This window comes from Lolium perenne, chromosome 3, assembly GCF_019359855.2.
Source record: "Lolium perenne isolate Kyuss_39 chromosome 3, Kyuss_2.0, whole genome shotgun sequence".
In the NCBI taxonomy this organism is placed as follows: Eukaryota; Viridiplantae; Streptophyta; class Magnoliopsida; order Poales; family Poaceae; genus Lolium; species Lolium perenne.
In genome coordinates, this window is record NC_067246.2 from 132,068,773 (window position 1) to 132,089,168 (window position 20,396).

At 44.3% G+C, this 20,396-nt stretch overlaps 2 protein-coding genes and 1 non-coding gene across 3 annotated transcripts; all 3 read right to left on the reverse strand.

Annotated features, from left to right (window-relative positions):
- Positions 1-521: 521 nt before the first annotated feature.
- LOC127342457 (uncharacterized) lies at positions 522-1,797 on the reverse strand. Its single transcript, XR_011755411.1, has 4 exons — positions 1,620-1,797; positions 830-914; positions 699-749; positions 522-623 (listed from the first exon to the last, which is right to left on the reverse strand). It is a non-coding gene; the product is annotated as an uncharacterized protein (transcript).
- Positions 1,798-2,926: 1,129 nt separating this feature from the next.
- Positions 2,927-3,819, reverse strand: LOC139830091 (actin-related protein 6-like). Its single transcript, XM_071827344.1, has one exon. The coding sequence runs from the start codon at positions 3,734-3,736 to the stop codon at positions 2,927-2,929; it is 810 nt and encodes a 269-aa protein (XP_071683445.1). The 5' UTR covers positions 3,737-3,819.
- A 4,933-nt stretch (positions 3,820-8,752) lies between these two features.
- On the reverse strand, positions 8,753-14,428 carry LOC127342458 (cysteine proteinase inhibitor 12). Its single transcript, XM_051368417.2, has 4 exons — positions 14,156-14,428; positions 13,817-14,036; positions 9,229-9,374; positions 8,753-9,131 (listed from the first exon to the last, which is right to left on the reverse strand). Exons 1-4 carry the CDS (start codon positions 14,366-14,368, stop codon positions 8,979-8,981), a joined length of 732 nt encoding a protein of 243 aa, XP_051224377.1. The 5' UTR covers positions 14,369-14,428; the 3' UTR covers positions 8,753-8,978.
- Between the last annotated feature and the right edge of the window lie 5,968 nt (positions 14,429-20,396).

The window sequence follows — 20,396 nt, forward strand, 5'->3', positions numbered from 1 at the left end:
TTGCGGGGAAACTAAGAAGAAGAAGGCTACCAAAATCGTAACATAATATACTGGAAACACTGCTTTTATTGGAAACTACACGCATAGATCGGGTTCCCCACTCGACCCAACGACGGCGAAGCTGACCGGAGGAGAGGAAACCGTGATCTATGGAGGAGGCTGAAGTGAAGGCGGCTAGGATTCCAAGTGGCGGCTAAAAAATGTAGAGGAGATTTTACAGTGTTCCCCTTCTAGTTTGCATGGTAGTTGTTAAACACATATCATCTAAAACAGGCTACATCATGCTATTTACAAACTACATTGACCTCTTCGTCCTCTCATGAGCCGCTGAAGTAACTCTTCAGTGACAAAATCTTCGACGACAGCGTTCTGATCCCATTTCCTCGTACTCTGATTTCGTGACACACATCGATTCAAAATCAGGGCTGGACGCCAAGATAGATCCTCCTCTTCAGGCACCAAGAATTGGCCTAGACAAAGTAGCAAAACATTAGTATAGCGTCCATGCACACGAGGCAAGGGAGATTGGGAGAGAGACAGAGGCAAAGAGAGCTACATACTTCTCTTGAGGAATTATCTTCACCTGATACTCCCCAGGCACAATAGGTCGAAGTTCTCTTTGCCTGTTGACACAAATAACATGATCTAGGTGAACTCGGTGCAATGGGAGATAATCATATGCTAACGAAACAACTTACAGTCTTTCAGCAAAGCGAGGGAACAATGTGCTTCCGCCTGTCAAGATAATGCTGGAAACAATCCAACACATGTGAACAAGAGTCATGCAATCAAATATTAACATAGGCTCAGATGCCAGCATTACTGATACCTTTCAAAAAGCACTGGTTGAATATATGGATGGCAGGCTTGCACAGCACGAACTATACACTCAGCAAGGCCAGCTTGATCCATACCTACAAACAAAACATTAGTAACTCCAGTTTCTTACCCTTGCAAAAGAGAATGGGGTAAGGAAGACATGTACCACTTGAAGAAAGAAAAAGTGGTAAGAAAGTTATTCACCAAGCAGAAGAGGAATTAATGAAGATATGAAGCAATAGGTCAATAGATTTTCTGCAGCTTAGTGCCAGAGTTATCCTAAAATCATTGAGCTTAAATTTTCTACAGGTGCTGCCTTTTCTTTGTGGTAATAGAACAAATCTACACACCTGATCCAAAAGGCACTAAGGCTTTATTGAGTGGAGAAGGTGGAAACAGAAGGATGTACAACTATCCTGGTGGTAATGATTTCCCGAAATAAACAGAAAATAAGAAAATAAAAGGTTAAAAAAACTGACTGATTTAATCTCCACACATAGTATTTTGCTGTCCAGAAATTTTGAGAAACCAATGTGGCTGTAGTTCCTGTTAGGCTGTGGCCGTAGACTCTGTGTTTTTACTTTTTTGAACCATAGATAGTTATCTAGCATCAGAAAGGTAATATCTGATATGTCTGGTTGAGAAATCATTTTCATGAAGGACGAGAATTTAAAATTAGGTTATCATCATTTCTGGTAGCCAGGAAGGTTAGCACAAGGGTATGTTCTCGCATATATCAGATTAGCAGGAGTGGAGTACAGATGAAGAAAATATATGAAACTGTTACAAGCGACACTAACCCAGATCAATTGGATGAAAAAGCATCTCCGGGACAAGGAACCTCTCATTGGTCAAAGCAAATTCCTGCCGAATAAAATTTTCATTAGATGGCACCAAGTAACATTTGACATGCATAAAAAACACAGGATGTTACATTTTGACCTAATTCAGCCTTTTTCCGATCATCGAACTTGTTTATGTCAGTATCACCAGGCAGAGAACAGTATCGACGTGCTTCATCCAAGTCTTTAACAAACCCTTTCTTGTACATTATGCCATCAGGGAGAATGTATGAACATCTAAAAGGGTTCTCTTTAAGAGATAACCTGAAATAATTGCAGACCATGCTGTTCAGAGATCGGAGCAACTAATAGACCGAGGTAGTGTTTGAGCAACTGATCAACGAGACGGTTAAAAGGTGGTTGAAAACACAATGACATGATGGCATGCACATTTCCTCACACAAGAAAGGATTCAAAAAGACAGAGCCCATGCTAGGATAGATGACCGGACATCCACATGCGTATTCAGCCAATTAACCAACTAGTAAGTCTATATATAACCATCGGAGCTCGGTAGGGATATTCTTATTCGACTTTAATAATGAATAAGAATATCCCTACCGAGCTCCGATGGTTAAATTTGGAAAGTCAAGCCTTCCTCAAATTTGATTTGCTAGAATCACAGACCCCAGCATTCAATAACTATGTCTTTGCTCGTCATCTCTTCTCAACTGAACATAACCAAATACCTGACCATTCAACTATGCCCTAGTCAAGTTCAAACTCTAAATATGATGACCTTGCAGTTGCTTAATGTTTGGTCTTCTTCCAGGGAGATATGACCTATGCCCCCAGGCAACTGAAACTAACACATGTCATGGTATCTGTTTAGGTCGAGGACAACATTTATAAGAGTGTTCAAAATATCGGTTGATTCAGCGATTAATCACTACTTGGTGAGTGAAGGGCAAGCTGATTAACTGATTTATCAGGCGATTTGCCTATTAATCACTAATCACCAGCCGATCGAGAAGTAACCGGTAAACGATTTCCTCGACATTGTTTATAAATATACTTTCCCAACATAGTTTAACCTTGTGATTGTGATTACATAGTGTACAGTAGGATACAGATGTTAAGACAGAGTATTTGTTTGAAGCTTTCAAAACCATGACCATTCTACATTTTGAAGATACAGCATTTACCATTTTAGCTACATCGATACCAGATCAGCACATCTGGTTAAATTGCTTCTCTCAACAGTTAAAATTACAAAAGGTGACATTCCTAGCTGAACTTTCCAGATAAAGGTGTCAATTTAACTTTCAACTAAACCTAAAATTTGGTTGCAGTCCGACCTTACGCAAACAAAATAAAAGGCCAGAGTTTAATATGTTCTTATCAAGATCGATGAGGGAGGCAGCAGACCTAGCGAGTTGAAGATCACAAGGGACATCAAGGGACACAAAGCATAGCTTTTCCTTTGTATCATCAATGAGCAGGGTCTCATCCATGACATTAAGGGAACGGTATGAAACGATCTCCTTGAGATAGTTCGTGAGGGCCTTGCCACCAAGGTCCATGCGCCGCACAGCATAATTCAGGGTAAAGTTCTGAAGGACCGGGCATGCATGGGTGAAGGAGAAGCCACAGTCAACAACAAGACTGCATTGGGATTTCAAGAGCGATGGCTGGCGACTAGCCTCATAAAGGTGGACAAGGGAGGAAGAGTCTGCAACACAAAGAGATTTGAACGCAAACTCCTCAAACACCAGTTCGTCAGTAGCATGCTGCAGTCCTGGAGGGTTGAACTGTGGCTCCACCAATAGCAAGGATGAATTTGTAGGATCCACTTGGAGCAGGTTGCGCAGAACCCGTTCCCACACCTCCCGCTGCACCTCTGTATTGATAAGATAGCCACGATCAACAGGACGCCTCAATGTCATACCAGTCACATCAATATCTTGTGCCTGCAGTTGGTCAGCCGCTAGCCATTTCTTTGAATTTGTGCTGGAACCAGGGGACTTTGCTATACAGTTGGGGACAACAGCAATTGGATCCTTGTCCCCACCAAAACCAGCCTTCAGAAGACCACCCCCATTGTCTAGCACCACCACACCTGATCCGCCCGTCATTCAAGATCCCTCCACTTCTCCCTTATTATTCAAGCCTCACCCTTTAGAGCTGAAAACCAAGACGATTACTTGAATTTAAGAGGGATCCTATATGGAGAAGAAACAAGGAATAGAAATGTTAAATTGCTCGAAACTGTGGACAAATCTTCTCATGTAATGTCATATAGACATAATACATAAAATGACTTAGGTAGCTGCGGCTCAAGTTCAACGTGGAAAAGAAAAACAGGCTAGCGCAACTTCCCACTCATTACACACTCATTACAAGACACTGGATCCATAAACATCTACAATTTTTTTCAACATGAGTTACATCGCAAGCAAGGAAAAAGACCCTTCTAGGGGTAACAGATAGTACATTTGTAGTCTGAACCCTAGAACCCAAATCTTTAATAAGCGGGCCTTCATTTCAGCAACTGATTCCAAATAAGCCATGCAGCTAAAAATACCAAAGAATGTTCGTTTTTGACGCAAATGGTTGACGAGACAAACATCTATACTTTTTCTTCAACGTGAGTTACATAGCAAGCAAGGAAAAAAAACCCTTCTAGAAGTAACAGATAGTACATTTGCAGTCTGAACACTAGACCTAATCTTCAATAAGTTCTTTTTTAGAACTTCGGAAGGGGTTTCCCCGTACCTGAGGCAGCTCAACGTTTTTACAATAAATTTGAAGGAGCTAAGGCAGCTCAACGTTTTTACATGCAAGAGGGTACAAGGTGGGAAAACAACTAGGAAAAAGTACAACACAAACAATGAGTGGAGATTTATACAGGACAATCTGAAATACATTGCTGAATACCAGATTTCTCCTCTTTTTTGGCCCTATGAGCCCAATGTTTGCAGGTGTCCATGCATTGTTTGTCCACTATACGAACTGGGATTTCCACATCACCAAACACGTTCCTGTTTCTTGCCAACCAAGTGCTCTACAAAGCAGCGGTAATGACTAAATCGCAGGCATTTTTTTTTCTGGACCGGGCATTTCTCTCTTGGTAGCGTCGTAGATATATTTGTAAGCTCTTCACAACTGGTTAAGTTAATCCCTAAAAGCGCAAGTATCTTCAATAAGTGAGTATTCATTTCAGCATCTGATTCCAAATAAGCCATGCAGCTACATATACACCAGGGAATTCGATTTTTACGCAAATGGTTGACGAGATAAGCAATATGTGCAAGAAATTCCGGCTGCTGCTTCGACATACATACATACGTTCCATGGGTTCAGTAATACTTCTTCAGATTGTAAGTTACAGTGTTACACGCAGGGCCGGCTCTGGCCCAGGGCAAGAGGTGCGACGGCCCGGGGCCCATCCAATACAGGGGCCCATATCTGCTACGTATTAGGTACAGTGTATAGTAGATGGTAAAAAGGTCCATTTCTTATACGTATCGCACACAACAAGGCCAGCCGTCCAGGAAACGAAACATACTCATTGATCGCGATTGACGACTCCTTTCCCTCGATCGAATCATCGCACGGAGTTCAACATCGTCTGTCGTCTCGCCTCCCTCGCCCCACCCCTGAAATCCCTAGTCCCTGTTTTGCTAATCACATACCGCCATAGATAGTCTGAGACGGAAGCACGGGATTGCTGGAGAGTTCAAGATCGGCAAGTAAATCTCGATTCGAAAACTCAACAAGACGCAGCTGGCCAGCTATAGTTTTTGTGCTGATCCAAATTATCAATCTGTGACAGCTTGTTCTTTCTTTGTACAACAATAGCAGGCTACAACTGCTTCCGTTCAGCAGTCCATTCCTTTCAGCTCATTTGTGGAGGTAACAACCTTGCTGTGTCAACAAATGCACCGACGTAAGTCTAGTTTCTCATGATTACTCGAGGTTTGAAGGTTTGTTGGCACAATTTTCTCTTTTTTATTCACTGTAGCATCTATGAACATTGTTTGAAACAAAGGCGTATCAGATTTTTTATACGACCGAAGAATGATCAGTGTTAATTAGTTCACACAAAAATTATCTGTCCATGTATAGCAATCGATTTTTTTCTCCGCTGGGCCCACTGATAGAGTTTGCCCTGGGGCCTTCGAAATCTTTGAGCCGGCCCTGGTTACACGGGCAAAGTATAAGCATGGGCATATCAAATTGCCCCGAGAATAGCCCTTCTATGCAGTGAAATGCCGCAATGTATTGACTTAACCCGAACTAAACAAGGAAAAAACAACGCACGACCTAACCAGCAAAAAGGCAGCTCGACATTACCTCCGTGGTGCTTGATGCGGCCGGCGAGAGGCCGCGGGGGCTGGGCGGGCGGTGGATCTCGGGTGGAGGACTGGAGCCGAGAGAGAAGGAGCGGGCCGGAGGGAGACCCGAGGGGGCAGCGCCGACGGCGGAAGAGGAAGCGGAGAGGAGATGCCTGTCGAGAGTGTTGACTGTCGTTCTCGTGGAGAAGATGCTACAGTTTTTATTCCTATAAACCACGTCAAAATAAACATGGAAATAAGTCCTGAAATTTTGCGGTAGAAAAAAAATACATAACTACTTTTAGGGTTTCTTTCACCAGCCACCGTTAAACTCCGACACCAACTTCACGCGTATTGGAAGAGACGTCGAATCTTCACCATTGGCAAATCGAAAAGAGCAATATCGTCAAAGAGATTTTGTGAATCAACATATGTCGCTGTCGTACGTTTCCCTGCTTTCTTTTGGACCAAGATCAACCGCATAATCGGAGAATAACCACAGCGATCAACTCAGGACTAACATTTTGCTCCAAAGCATCCACCTCGTCCCGTCCTCAACGTCGTTATAGACAACGGACATAGAGAAATAATTCTCGCCGGATCTAAGAATAGCGAAAACAACAAGCTGCTGATATGAAAGATCGACAACCAATCATAATTCAACTTACAAAAGGAAGTAAAAATGAAGCTAAGAAAATTATTTAGAATTCGTTACCGGATGAAGTATCTTACTATTTAGATTAGTTAATACATCTAAGTCAGAGACCTTTGTGGCCTGTGCCACGTAAATAAATAAACTAGGGAAATTGTAAAACATTACACCCTCCAATCCCAAATCAATACATCTGCTCCCTCCTTCCGTGTTTTTGGTATATCTAAATTTGTATGGAATGTATGGAGTAGATTTTTTGAAAAATAATAATGATTAAACCTACACATTAAAATATGTCTAGATGCATGTGTATTTAGATTAGTAAATCTAACCAATGCTGCGTTGGAATTGTAAAATTTTAGACCCTCCAAATCCAAATCAGTACATCTGCTCCCTCCTTCCGTTTTTTGGTATATCTAAATTTTTGTGTCATGAATTATGAAATGAACGGAGTAGATTTTAAAAATAATAATAATGATTAAACCTACACATTAAAATATGTCTAGATGCATGCGTATTTAGATTAAATCTAACCAATGCTGGCGTATTTAGATTAAATCCAACCAATGCTGCGTTAGCTAGCTTGGAAGGAACTAAGGGCATGTATAATGGTGATGAATCAGCTATCTGTAAGAGGTAGTTATAGGTGATTTTGGTGATGTGGAGGAAAGAGAATGAGGAGAGAGAAGGAGCTTCTTACGGACAGCTTACGGACACCATTTTTGTTGTTGTATGAAGGATGCCTATAATTTATACTCACATATAGCTATGGCTAAAAATAGACAACTTACAGACAAACTATTGTATACACTGTCTATATCATTATCTATAGATGATATGGAGTAGTACTACAGACACCATCAGTCTAAACCAATGTACATGCCCTAAGGAAGACAGTACCCAAAGTTGATCAATCCTCCCTTTTTATACTAGTTGTCTCTATAGGCTATCAATTGTATAAATTTCACTCATGCAACTGAATCACGTGGGCCTCACGAAAGAAAACGTAATACCAAAGCAAAGTCAATTGTCAATGTTCCTTGTACTGGTGAGTGGTGGCCGGCAACGTATATCAAAATAATTTTCTTAACTTCTAATACTTCTGCTTCCTCGTAAGCTAAGAACATTATGTAGAATATGTTGCTAGAGGGAGTATTTTACTTCCTTGGTTTTAGATTAGTTTAATGCACTCAAATTAGTGATAACAAATATAAAACAAAGGAGCATAAAACAAATCACTAGAACGATCTCAAATAACTTAATGTTGTTATTTTGTATCACACAGGTCATATGTGGTCATTTCAACAAGAAAAACACTCCCACTGTCCATAAACGATGTTTTATACTTGTCTAAATTTAGATGTATCTGCAGTGTCTAGCTTTTGCTTCGGTGTTTTTCCCTTTTCAAACTTTAGTCCAATGTGAAAGCTATGATCTACTAATACCTCTTCCTGGACTAACGTACATTTTCAACTTTAGTGGTTGGAAGGGAGAGCGAGGACACCATAGCGCACTTATAGTGTCTACATAAATCTAACTATAGAAAAATATAAGATATTTTTTATAGATAGAGTGAGTGCTATAATTTGTATTTGTTCTGGTACTGAAACACGATAAGGCCACAACAATGACGATGTAAAACACAAAACACTATCCCGGTTCAAACGGTGGAATTTTTAAATGGGCATGCCGAGTTTTATGGTGGTTTTGCTACCAGGCATAGAAAAAAAAGAGCAATATTAGTCAAAAGGAGATAATACAATTAAGCCGGAGCACAACTTTTTAGTTGAAACTATAACCACATAATTGTTTTATCATGATCAAAACCCATCGATGTCATAGCTGCCTAGGAGCAAATGAACGGCAACATAATGGAGTCGGTTTGTGTTCTGCCTATTGGGAACTTTAGTACTCCTAATTGATTCTAAATGCGAGTTAAATACAAAACCTCTTGAAAGTTATACAAAAGCGAAGAACCCTAAGCTGTCAGCCAAACAACCCCAAGGCTACATGTTGATTCTTTCCTTAGTCAAAGAGAAAATAAGTCGTCCAGAACGTCCTCTCAACCATTGAAGACAATCACACATAGGCAAGGAACCGATAACATACAGAGGTGTATAGAAAGCAAAAGCTTAGCATAGCTATCACACAACACTTCCAAGTAACCGAAGACCTGTGCTTGTCATATTTCAGTAGCCAACAGTGCCCTTAAGGAGTTACAAGATTAGTTGCATATTCCAACATCGACACAACAACCAAACAAGGTTTCAGATAGTTAGGAATAGAGCTCCAGTCGTGCCGCATTCAACAACCAAGCCCGTGCAGAGACAAGTTTACTGTTTATTACTTCACACAAACTACATTACTATGAGCTTGACATGTCAGACTTCACTGGCTGCTAGATTCATCATGCTCTGGCTGCATCTGGCTCAGCACAAAAGCTCCCTCAAGGTTCTTATGGACCTCAGCTTTCATTTTCTCCTCCTTGGTCCCTCTCTTCAGTTTCATGAGGATGTCAAACTTCGCGAAGTCCTCAACAACCTGATAAATGGAAGAATAGGAAATACGACCTGAGATGAACATATTATACTCTCAGAAATAACAGAGGAGAGTTAAAACACAATTACAAAGAACAAACCTCTGCCTTTGCATGAATGATTTCAAGAAGTTCATATGGGAAAAGGGAGTTCGACCTCTGCTGGATTGTTTTCACAGCATGGTCTGCAGCATCTTTGACTACAGGGTCATGTACAGGCACATCACGCCATCCAGGCTCATGGTCCCCTGAAATATGGCTAACTTAAATATATGTACCAAACTGCAGAAAGCTAAATTATAAGATCTAACATGTAACACAAGTTCATGTCCACTTATTATCACACATACAATATGCAACATCTAATACTCAGTGACTCCCTAATGTGTTCACTGGGCATCAGTTTTCATCTAGTTTCCCGTTATAAGTACCAAATAGAAAAGGCGAACATATGAAGGGAATGGGCTGGTATGCTTTCAGAAAGAATATATGAATTTTTTACAGAAACTAGAAGATAATCAAAACATGTCACAGTTACATTATCATACTTTCCTGATTATTCATAAACCATGTAGGGATGCAGAAAATAGGGAGAACATATGAAACAAGTGCAATAATGTGAAGCATGTGCCAAGATACTATAAGTTAATATAACAAAAGTTAGCATCGAGTTATATGATGCAACATAACTTCTATATTCATCCCATCTATCATGCTACACCAGCACATCTTCACTATCCGAAATGAACATTGTTTCAATGCTGATGTAGGACTACGAACTTGTGTGAACACCCACAATTAGTGCTGTAGTGGCAAAATTTACAGTTATGTGAGAATCCATGCCAATTACTTGGATTTCATTTGGCGCCCCAGAGATATAACACCAACTAAACTACATGATGATAGTGCAACTATTACATACTCAGTTACAGCAGCTCACTAAGTTCTTGGGAAGAAAACATTTTCTACTGCAGGATTGTACAAAAGCAACTAAGAGGATGATAAATAGAAGAATTAAATACATTGATCATATATCCCTTGGGGAAACCATCATGCAAACACAAGATAGGTGTTATGGTGCTGCTAGAGGGATGGCGCGAGAGGGCCGGCCGGGGGCCTTGCCCACGGCCGGTGGCAAGAGGGAAGGGATTTCCTTCTTAATTCTTGCTTGATTAGATTGATACGTCTCCTCTCCTTATATAGAGAGGTTTACTTAACCCCTAAGAAAACGACCCTTATCTCGAATTAACCCTAAGACTAATGGACTATAGCGTCAGCCCAAGCCCATTACGTACTCTAACACTACACCCCACGTGGACAGTCAGCTCATCCTCGAGCTGCAACCTAAACAAACCATGACTTGACGCAACACAAACCTAACACCTAAAAACGAGCCTTTTACATCTCAGCTTATTTTATTACTCTCAACCTGGGACGCTTTATTGTTGACCCCTGAACATAAAGTGGACACCATCCGCTCGTCAGACGTGCTGTACAGCCACCTGGATCTCATGGAAACCAGAGGGACAAAAGGAGCCCGCGCGACGACCGGCGGCGAAATGCAGTGGTGCTACGCGGTGCGCTCCTGTCGGTGACACCATGCCTTCTCCCCGCCGAATGACTGTCGATGGCGCAGACTTTGAGGTCGCTGCCCGCGGGAAAAACAACATGTCCACCGCCCGTTGGGGGGGGGGGGGGGACCGTACGCCCAAAATCCCCGACGCAGCGGACGAGATCGAGATCCGTTGCGCAATGAAGCGCAACTTGAAGGAGCTGCAGCTGCAGATCACGCATCTCCCGCACACGCCGACGCACTAGGAGGCCGCGCGCAGCAGCTTGCAGCCTCACCGACACGTGGCGGATAGCGATTCAAGCTGGAAGCAGTGACGGCGACGGAGGGAAACAGACCTGGTGGAAGGGCAACCCGGACGGTGTCGATGTAGAGCCCGGGGCCAAGGTCGCTCCCACACCGCCGAAAGGCAGGGACAGCGTCGGGGGCGGCAGCAGCCGCTGCTGCGGTGTTGGTGGCGACGGCAGCAGCTGCTGCTGTTGCAGTTGCCCACCGAACGACAGGGACAGCGTCAGTGAGGACAGCAGCTGCAGCGGTGGCGTTGGTGGCGGCGGCAGCTGCTAGCGTCTCGGTGGGGAAGAAGGCGGCCGACTGCTGGAGAAGAGGGACCCCGGCGCCGAGGTATGGCCCGGCCGGAGATGATGGACAGCGGCAGAGGGGACTGCAGCAGCCCGACGTTGGGTGGCGGCGACGACAGCAGCAGCGTCGGCTGCCACGGCAGCAGCGCTGCCGGCGGCGGCGGCCCGTAGGGACCGGCCAGGAAGAGGCGGATCTCCTGGACAGCAGTGGTGAGATCGCGGAGGGCTGCGGTGATCTCCGCCGGGGAGAGAACGGCAGGGACTTCGCATGCGGCGGACGGCGGGTGGGAAGAACTCGGTGGAGGACTGGACATGATCGAACCCGGGAAAGCTGATACCAAGTGTTATGGTGCTGCTAGAGGGATGGCGCGAGAGGGCCGGCCGGGGGCAAGAGGGAAGGGATTTCCTTCTTAATTCTTACTTCATTAGATTGATACGTCTCCTCTCCTTATATAGAGAGGTTTACTTGACCCCTCTCCTTATATAGAGAGGTTTACTTGACCCCTAAGAAAGTGACCCTTATCTCTAATTAACCCTAAGACTAATGGGCTATAGCGCCAGCCCAAGCCCATTACGTACTGTAACACTACACCCCACCTGGACGAGCTGCAACCTAAACAAACCAAGCAATCAATCAAATTAGCTAAACAATAGGTGCCTAGGGACAGAAGTGACACTGAATTTGCAGATGAAATGCCGTCTAAACTGTACCATCAATCAAATTACCAGTGGCATGGAGGTATAATAGTCCTCATTTTCTCTAAGGCGCGAGTGGAAGAGTCAAGAAGAGTCGTGAGGATTGTGGTGTAGGTGCAGCAAACGTTGAGCAAAGTCAGCACTCATGTGACAGTAATAACAATTTAATGGTTATGTGGTGTTAGGTAGTAAGTAGTAACTGAGTCTGCTGCAGCTAGATGAGGCATAAGTTTCTGGAAACCATGAAACAGTATGAAGAAAAAACTGGAGATCAACAAGTGGCACAGCGTTCTGAAGCTTAGGAGCAGCAACTATGCTGGTTTCAGCTTCCCAAGGATATGATCAAATGTATAGCTGTAATCCAACTATGACCGATCCAGGTCAAGTAACTTACTAAGCTGAAGGAGACAGATGCTGCTATAATAATCAACTAAAAGAGAAATACCCATTCACAGATCACAACTAGCGAGGCCGCATATCAAACCGAAAGTCCTGATCATGAGAACTTATGTTCATCTCACTTAACTTAACAAGTAGCACTTTGTTGACCATGCATTCCACAACTATCGAAGTTAGGAATATGAGTAGGTACCATTTAACTGAAAGGATTTACAATCCATATTCACAGCTACCACTAACGCCTGCTCAAGGAATTTGTGAGAAACATAACTGTCGAATTTAGGAATATGAGTAACTATACTGTTCCATCTAACTGAAGGAATTACCATCCCACATTTCCAAGCTATCACTGACGCCCACTACAGGGTTGGTGATAAAGCAAATCAATGCTATGTATAATGCAAGATCGTTGGATCAGCCAAGAAATCTCAAACACTAGAGCAAATGGTTAACAGCTTCTCGTGCAAATTAGTGAGTTCGTACTTTCATCCACCACACGAGGCATAAGTTTGTCGAAACCATGAAAAAGTAGGAAGAAAAAATAGCTGTCAGCCTGTACTCCAACTGTAACCGATCCAGGTCAAGTAACTTACTAAGCTGAAGGAGACAGATGCTGCTATAATCAACTAAAAGAGAAACACCCATTCACAGATCACAACTCACGTGCCCACATATCAAATCGAATGTCCTGATCATGAGAACTTTATGTTCATTTTAAATAACTTAACAAGTAGCACTTCGTTGACCATGTGTACCATAACTGTCAAATTTAGGAATATGAGTAAGTAGCATTTAACTGAAGGAATTACAATCCCATATTCCCAGCTACTCATGCTCAAGGAATTTATGTGAAAGCCTGCCATAACTGTCAAATTTAGGAATACGAGTAACTATACTACTCCCACATTTCTAGCATTCCACCTAACTGAAGGAATTACAATCCCATATTTCCAAGCTATTGTTAATGCCCACTACAGGGTTGGTGGTAAAGCAGATCGATGTTATGTATGATGCAAGTTCGTTGGATCAGCCAGGTAATCTCAAACACACGAGCAAAAGGCAAACAGCTTCTGGTGCGAATTCGAATACTAGGCAGCAGGCATTTCTACAAACACCTACCGGTCACAGCATCACAGGTATTTATTTTCAGTCATATAGGAGATCTCAAACACAAGAGCAAAAGGTAAACAGCTTCTCGTGCAATTTAGTGAGTCCATACTTTCATCCAACATCCCACCCACCTCTATTGGGTGACCTAGAACACTGATTTTTGCAGCCAAACATTCTGAACGGCAAAAACGGAATAGAATTCGAATACTAGGCAACAGGCATTTCTACAAACAACTACCGGCCAAAGCATCACAGGTATTTTCTGTCACATACGACACGAGCAAGCAAGCAACGTACAACAGATCGCGCCGATCGGACTTGAGCGGTGGGCATATACCTTTCTTGGCGCCGAGGTCGGAGGCGGTGAAGGAGGTTGCGTCCCCGGTGTGGACGAACTCCTGCAGCTCCTTGAAGTTGAGCCATGGCTTGACCCAGACCTTAGCCTCGTAGACCTTCTTGCTGCCGGCCTCGAGCGCCTCGAGCGTGAGGTGGTGCACGGTGCCGGCCACCACCTGCTCCTTGGCCTCGACGACCCGCACGAACTCCAGCAGCGCGTTCTGCAGCACGCCCAACTCGGAAATCAGAACCCCGATCGACCGCCAAATTCATCGCGGTAGAAGGAAATAGAGCGCCAGAGAAGGGAAACGGGAGGGGAGGGGGGACGAAATCGCGTGACCTGGCGCTTGTTGTGCTCGTCGACGGCGAAGCGGGCGAGGCCGTCGGTGTCGAGGCTGTTGGCGGCGGCGGGGGTGTCGGTCTTGCCGCCGAGGACGTGGCCCGCCATGGCTCCGGCCGCGAGGGAGGCGGAGCCGGCGAGGAGGAGGATGGCTAGGGCGGCGAGGACGGGAGCGGAGGAGACGGGCCGGGTTGGGGTTGCAGCAACGCGCATGCTCTGGAGGTTGCGGTTTTGCTTTCCTTGGTGACTGCCTGCGTGTGGCGTGTGCGTGGGTTGGGGTTTAGATTCTGCGGAGAGGAAACGGAACGTGGAGATGGGCTTCGTCGGTTCGTCGGCACGGTGGTTGCGGGGACGTGTCGGGACGCGTGGTGATCCACGGATGGGGTGGACGGTTGGTGCACGTTGCTTAGCATGTAAGCGATGCAAGAATTAAATTCGATTTAGCTTGTGGGCGGCGTTCGTTGCCAAGGCCCATTTTGGTGCACTCGTCTCGTCTCTGGACTGCACACAAGATTACAGCGGCCTGGTAAGTATGTTTTCCGGGCCTCAAAGTCCTCCAATTAGAGCGGCCATGCAAGGATTCTGGGCTGGGCCAGCTAAGTCTTCATTGGATCCTGTTTTTTCAAAAGGCCGTCTATCTGACTGGATCTCATACAAACTCATGTCAAGTGGGCTTTCTTTTTCATCTCAAAAAGACACATGGGTACCTTTCTTTTAGTAAAAAAAAGTCATGCGATATTTTTATAGAAGGCCGCAAAACAAGTATAAGACAGCTACAGCTTTCTGCGAATGACAAACATGGCATCAACTTCACATCGGCTAGTCTGAAACTCCGAATATAAGCCACCACCGACGTTACAACTCCAAAGCAAAGGAGGCTATCCTAAGCCACGGGAGGATCCAATGCATTGGCCAGGGGCAGCTGTCCCCCACTCAAATCTACAATCCCTTTGTAAAATAAAGCTTAAAGAGTGGTTTACCTCCACTTAATAACATGAATAAGTTCTCAATTCTAATACTAGGTGGAGAGTATGGAGCTGCTTCTTTGGACATGCATCAAGATAGAACTATGAGCTTTTACTATAACTATACCATAGGATACTAAGAGATGGTTGTGGCACCGCGCGTCGAGGAGAACTAAGCTAGGGAACATTGGCAGTCCGTCATCACCATGTCATCAAGATGGAGGGTTGGTTTCGTGGCCTTGATGGGATGGTGCGTGCTGGTGGTGTCGGCAGGGCCGCCATCGTCGAGCCATGCCTAGCGCACGCCCGGCGCTGGAGTATTAGGTAAGCGCTGATCCCAACATGCTAGTGTCTTTGTAATCTGGTTGTGTTCCGTTCGAGTTCGAGTCACTTCCATTAAGTTCATGATCCATCCAAACCGCGCTACAAATGGGGTGTTTCTACGAATTGTTTTGCCATGCATAGCGAAGCAGTGCAGTGTATGAGAGAAACATCTAAAGATTGATTTTGAGGATGTTTTAGATGTTTGCGCGTCTTATGATCTACTACCTCCGTTTCAAGGAATAAGGCACCCTTGTTTTACGAGCTTTTTGTTTGACCAAGAACTACTTTAAATAGATAACGGTCGTTTATATGAAATTAGCATCATTAAAAAGTGATTTTCAATACGAATCCAACGATACTATATACATATAATATAATTAAGATTGTGTTGCTCAACTTTTATGGTCAAAATTCGCCTTGCAATACGTGTGCGCCTTGAAACGGAGGTAATATTTCTTTAGAGTAAAATACATGGATGTGCGCCACTGTTCATTCCTTTAGAGAATATGCCCTCATAGTACGATTACCTATCTAAACCTGGCTAACAAGTTTGCAAAATATAACACCATGCAGGTGCTCATACTTCTCCACCGGATCATACATTCTCCCATCCTCAGGAGCAGAATCCGCTCCAATCTAATCTGACCCAATGCAAGGGGAAGCTGAAGACATGTTCCGAAAAAGTTGACGACCTAGAGGTAACAAATAAAATAGTGGGCATTGTTGCCAGAATTACTGGCACAATCGTTGCAACGACCACAGGGATATATCATATATGGCTTTGTAAAATGGTACGGCCGGATTGGAAAAAAGGACGAAGAGAGCCATGTCGTGAAGGACCAACTTTTTGTGATGAATTGTGAGTGTAATTTTTCTTTTTTTTTGCGTTGTATTTTATTTTACTCCATGGGTATTTTACTATATGTTGTAGATATCTATGATGGAGAACAGTGGCGGAGACAGGACATCAACCATGTGTTGTCAGCATAATGTTGTGTAGTCAAATACATGTATTTATATGATTTTTTAGTATTTTTTTACACACTTTTAACTTGTTTTGTCAAAAAACTGTGTAGTCATTTGACTACACAGCCTAGGCTTGGCTCCGCCACTGATGGAGAAGGCAGAGCGGGAGGCATCCACCCTCAGCGTGGACCATGTTGCCGCCTGCAGGAACTGGATGAAAAATCACCGGTAGCATGTGCGCAAGGACATGATGAGGTAACCACCAATCTTAAGCCATGGAGGATCCAATTCATTGGCAAGGGGCAACTGCCCCCCCCCCCCCACCCACCCACTCAAATCTACAATCACTTTGTAAAATCAAGCTTTACCTCCACTTAACAAAGAATAATTTCACATTCTTGCCCCCGCTCAAGTTCTGAATTCTAATGCTAGGTGGAGAGCATGGAGCTGCTAATAGCACAGATTTCTGGACTGCTTTGTTTGGACATGCGTCAGGTCAAGACGAGGACGAAGGGGAGATCACCGTCGTCTGTGAGACTGTAGAACCTTCAAACAAGGCTGGCAACGCCGGCGGTAGGGTTCGAGTTCGCTAAAGCTCGGTCAACAATGCATCTTTGTAGTGAGCAACCAAGGCCATGTAGAAAAGTGTTTGGTTTGAAGTCCACAAGTCACATGTCAAACTAATATGCTCAACATTTCTAGGACTCGTCTTAAGAAGTTCCTTTTCATATTCACAAACCTTTATGCACTCATTTCTAATTGTCTTTCTACCAATGAACTTGTATTTTTGATTCATATGCTTCATCAAGATATTAAATCATTCTAAAAGGATAATCATGCACAATTACCATCTTAGCAATGATAGTGTGGGTTTCCTCATGATTACATTTAGTACTAACAGAAGCAAGTGATGAACCTGAGGCTGAAAGCTTAGTGTACCTTGATCTTGGATATGCCCCTTCAGTAAATCTTTGTAATCTTGACATAATTTGTTATGCCTATTCATACTAGTTGTTTGCTGGCCTTCCTTGTAAAGAATTAAATCCCCACAATAGTTGCACTTGGCCTTTGGTAAAGGCTCCCCTTCAACTTCGGTCAGTAAAATGCTGCCAACATTTGGAAGTTTTACCCCAGTCGTGTCTCTCAACATGATGCTCCCAGCGAATTGATGACATCGAGGATGCCATCATTAGGCTTATCTAACTTCGTAACTAGGCTTTCGTCCAGTGCCGAACTGAAGTGAGAGCGAGGGAAATGCCAACGCATTTCCGGTTTCGCCTACAAGGAGGGAAACGACACCACGGGCTTTGTCGCCGCCGGCACCATCTGAAGAAGGGCGAGACTTTCGTTCGTACCGCCGCACACCCCGCTCACTTCTCACAGGAATGTGGCAACCATCCCTGTTGTTCACCTCGCTGCCACTTGAATGCCAAGGTCATGGTCAGAGCCCGCCTTTCTTCCATCTCTAATATGTCGCAATTTGCAGGAAAGTCACCTCTCATTAAAGAATATTCCACGTTTACGAAACGCTAAATTGAATCTTAAGGCTTGATCTCTGTTGGATTGAGAAGTCATTGCTCTCAGAAAAATCCAACCATAAGTTGGTTAAAAGCTGATACAGATCTGAATAATTTGTGTGCCACTATGCGTGGTCAAGTTCACGTGCTGGCTGCAGAAACGATATTTACCCAAACCCGGCAAGCACTGACGACAGCACGCGGTGATCGCTGCCGGTTAAGTCCAAAACACCATGGTTTTAGCCAATAGCAAAGCTCCTTGGTACAGAAGTACAGAGCATAATATTTCAGCTGCAACGAGCCTCGTGCTAATTCCAAAGATCGATGTTCAGTTCTCCATGACAGCTCGTACGATAAGCTGGACGGATCGCGTCTGATCCTGCACGCACTTTACGTTAAGCCAAGGAAAACGCAACGGCGATGCTGTGTCACCTATACCTGCGCGGCTACGGCTACGCCTAGCTGAGCTGACTGAACTTGATCTATCACCAATAAATATCAGGCTCCGTTTGGAGTTAGCGTAAGGCCAGTCTTTGGAAGAGTTTGTTAGTATTAACTCGGAGACTGTATGTGAACTCCCCAAGATGTTCTGTTCCACCAAAAGTGTCTTCGACAACTAGACATTCCTCTAAACGGAATGAAGGCCCAACTAATCAAGGCCACGTTCAGTTGTTCTCTTTTTGTTTTGCTCGCCAATCCTACGTGACAATCTTATTAGTAGTACTCCTCGGATTCCTTGGTCCGGACTCATCAGCCACCGTGGCTGCAGATCAAGCAATATGTATTTTGTTCAGGAATATTACAGTTATTAGATCTCTCTGTCTTCTGGCTGAACATGCTCCTCCGCCGCATGATCCCTCGCCGACAACTGTCTGCAATCAAACCATCAGGCACAGTAATACTGTAAGCAATACTGTATTAGACGATTACATAATAATCATGTCAAGGACAGCAGGTCAGGCAAGCAAAGTCCTGGCTCCACGAGGACCTGCCAATTAGAGTACCTAATCCGGCCTTTATCAATCATAAATTCATAATACGTCGCGCATAATCAGCGGAATCTTGGACTAGTGTCGCCTGATGCACAGCACAGCATTAGTCGATCTGCAGGTGCCGTTGCACATGGACCAACAGCGGGTAGGGCACAGGATGATATGCTGCATATGCCTTGTGTGTGTGTGTGAGAGCGGTCCAACCAACTCTGCATTCATGTGTTGAAGCCACGCAATCTCTCTTCAACTTTTTCAGGAACAAGCTAAGCTAATACTATGAATACATGATGCATGCATGGACCCAGCTAGCGCAACTTGGGTTTGTTATTAACGGGAAGCGCTGGACGGTTCAATGCGATCATAGCTGGGGCTTCTGGAGCAGGTCCATTTAGTCAAACCAGCGTAGCTAACTTGACGTACTCATTGACCTCGACTGACTTAAACAAGCTGTCTTAAGGGAAGTTCACGTGGGGAAGATACGTATTGCTCATGTAAAATGCCAGCTAGCTACAATGCGACGAATCTATCTACGCAACAACAAACTGCTAAATTGGCTAAACACGTAAGCCTATAGCCCAGTCCCCATCGACCCAGGGCGGCGACAAGGGGCAACCCTAGCCACCAGCATCTATTACGTGTTTGGTGGTCTAGGCTAATTTTAGGGCTCATTTGGAACATGTTCTAAGGTTTTAAGCCCGTTTAGAACGAGCCACGGGTCATAATTGACGTGTTCGATTGGCAAAAATACTTCCGGTGTTTGGTTGCATGTAGCCAAGCCCAAATCGCGACGGAGATGCGACTTCACTTGTTTGGTACAATCCAGGCAAAGGTTGCGGCGGCCTCTTCTCTTGACTGGTGATCTTACCATATTATCACCACCATCACACACAAAGAAGCTACCAGTTCATCAGTTCAAACCTAACAGTACGATAGTTCATAAGCAGATTCCCTAGCTACTACGAATGGCAGTTCATAAGCATAGTCCCTAGCTACTATGAATGAGGGTTTAACATTAGAGTAGGACGGTAATCAAAATGGTAGTTCAACGAGAGGGATCAAAGGGAAGTTCATGAAAGAGGTTCTTCTTCTTCTCGAGTCTGTTGTCCTTTGAGGCTTCATTGTCGCTTGCCTTCACGCCATGGCCAGTCTCGCCTCCATCAAGAACAACAATTACTTCGAAGTACGCATCCTCGCCCCAACCTAAGGGGCTATTTAGATTGTGGCCACCGGTTGCCATACCAAAATTTGGGCGTTGACTAGTATCATGGGCTAGCATTTGGATTGAAGCCGGTCCTATATCAGCCACGCCAAAATTTTGGTCCCTACACTAGTTTCTGCGCTCCCACGCTGGCAAAAGTGGGGCGGGCGAATCCTTCGCCAATATTTTGGCATGCCCTTGATTTGGCGTGGCTGGCGGAGGCACAAACCAAACAGACCCTAAAATCCAGTTGTGAATAATGCAGCAAGCAAGAACCAG

Excerpts from the sequence above, each read along its gene's own strand:
- LOC139830091 (XM_071827344.1), bottom strand. The coding sequence starts at position 3,736 with ATGACGGGCGGATCAGGTGTGGTGGTGCTAGACAATGGGGGTGGTCTT.
- LOC127342458 (XM_051368417.2), bottom strand. The coding sequence starts at position 14,368 with ATGCGCGTTGCTGCAACCCCAACCCGGCCCGTCTCCTCCGCTCCCGTC. Across the intron at positions 14,037-14,155 it reads ACGAGCACAACAAGCGCCAG|AACGCGCTGCTGGAGTTCGT; the intron begins GTCACGCGATTT and ends GGCGTGCTGCAG. Across the intron at positions 9,132-9,228 it reads TCATTCATGCAAAGGCAGAG|GTTGTTGAGGACTTCGCGAA; the intron begins GTTTGTTCTTTG and ends TCCATTTATCAG.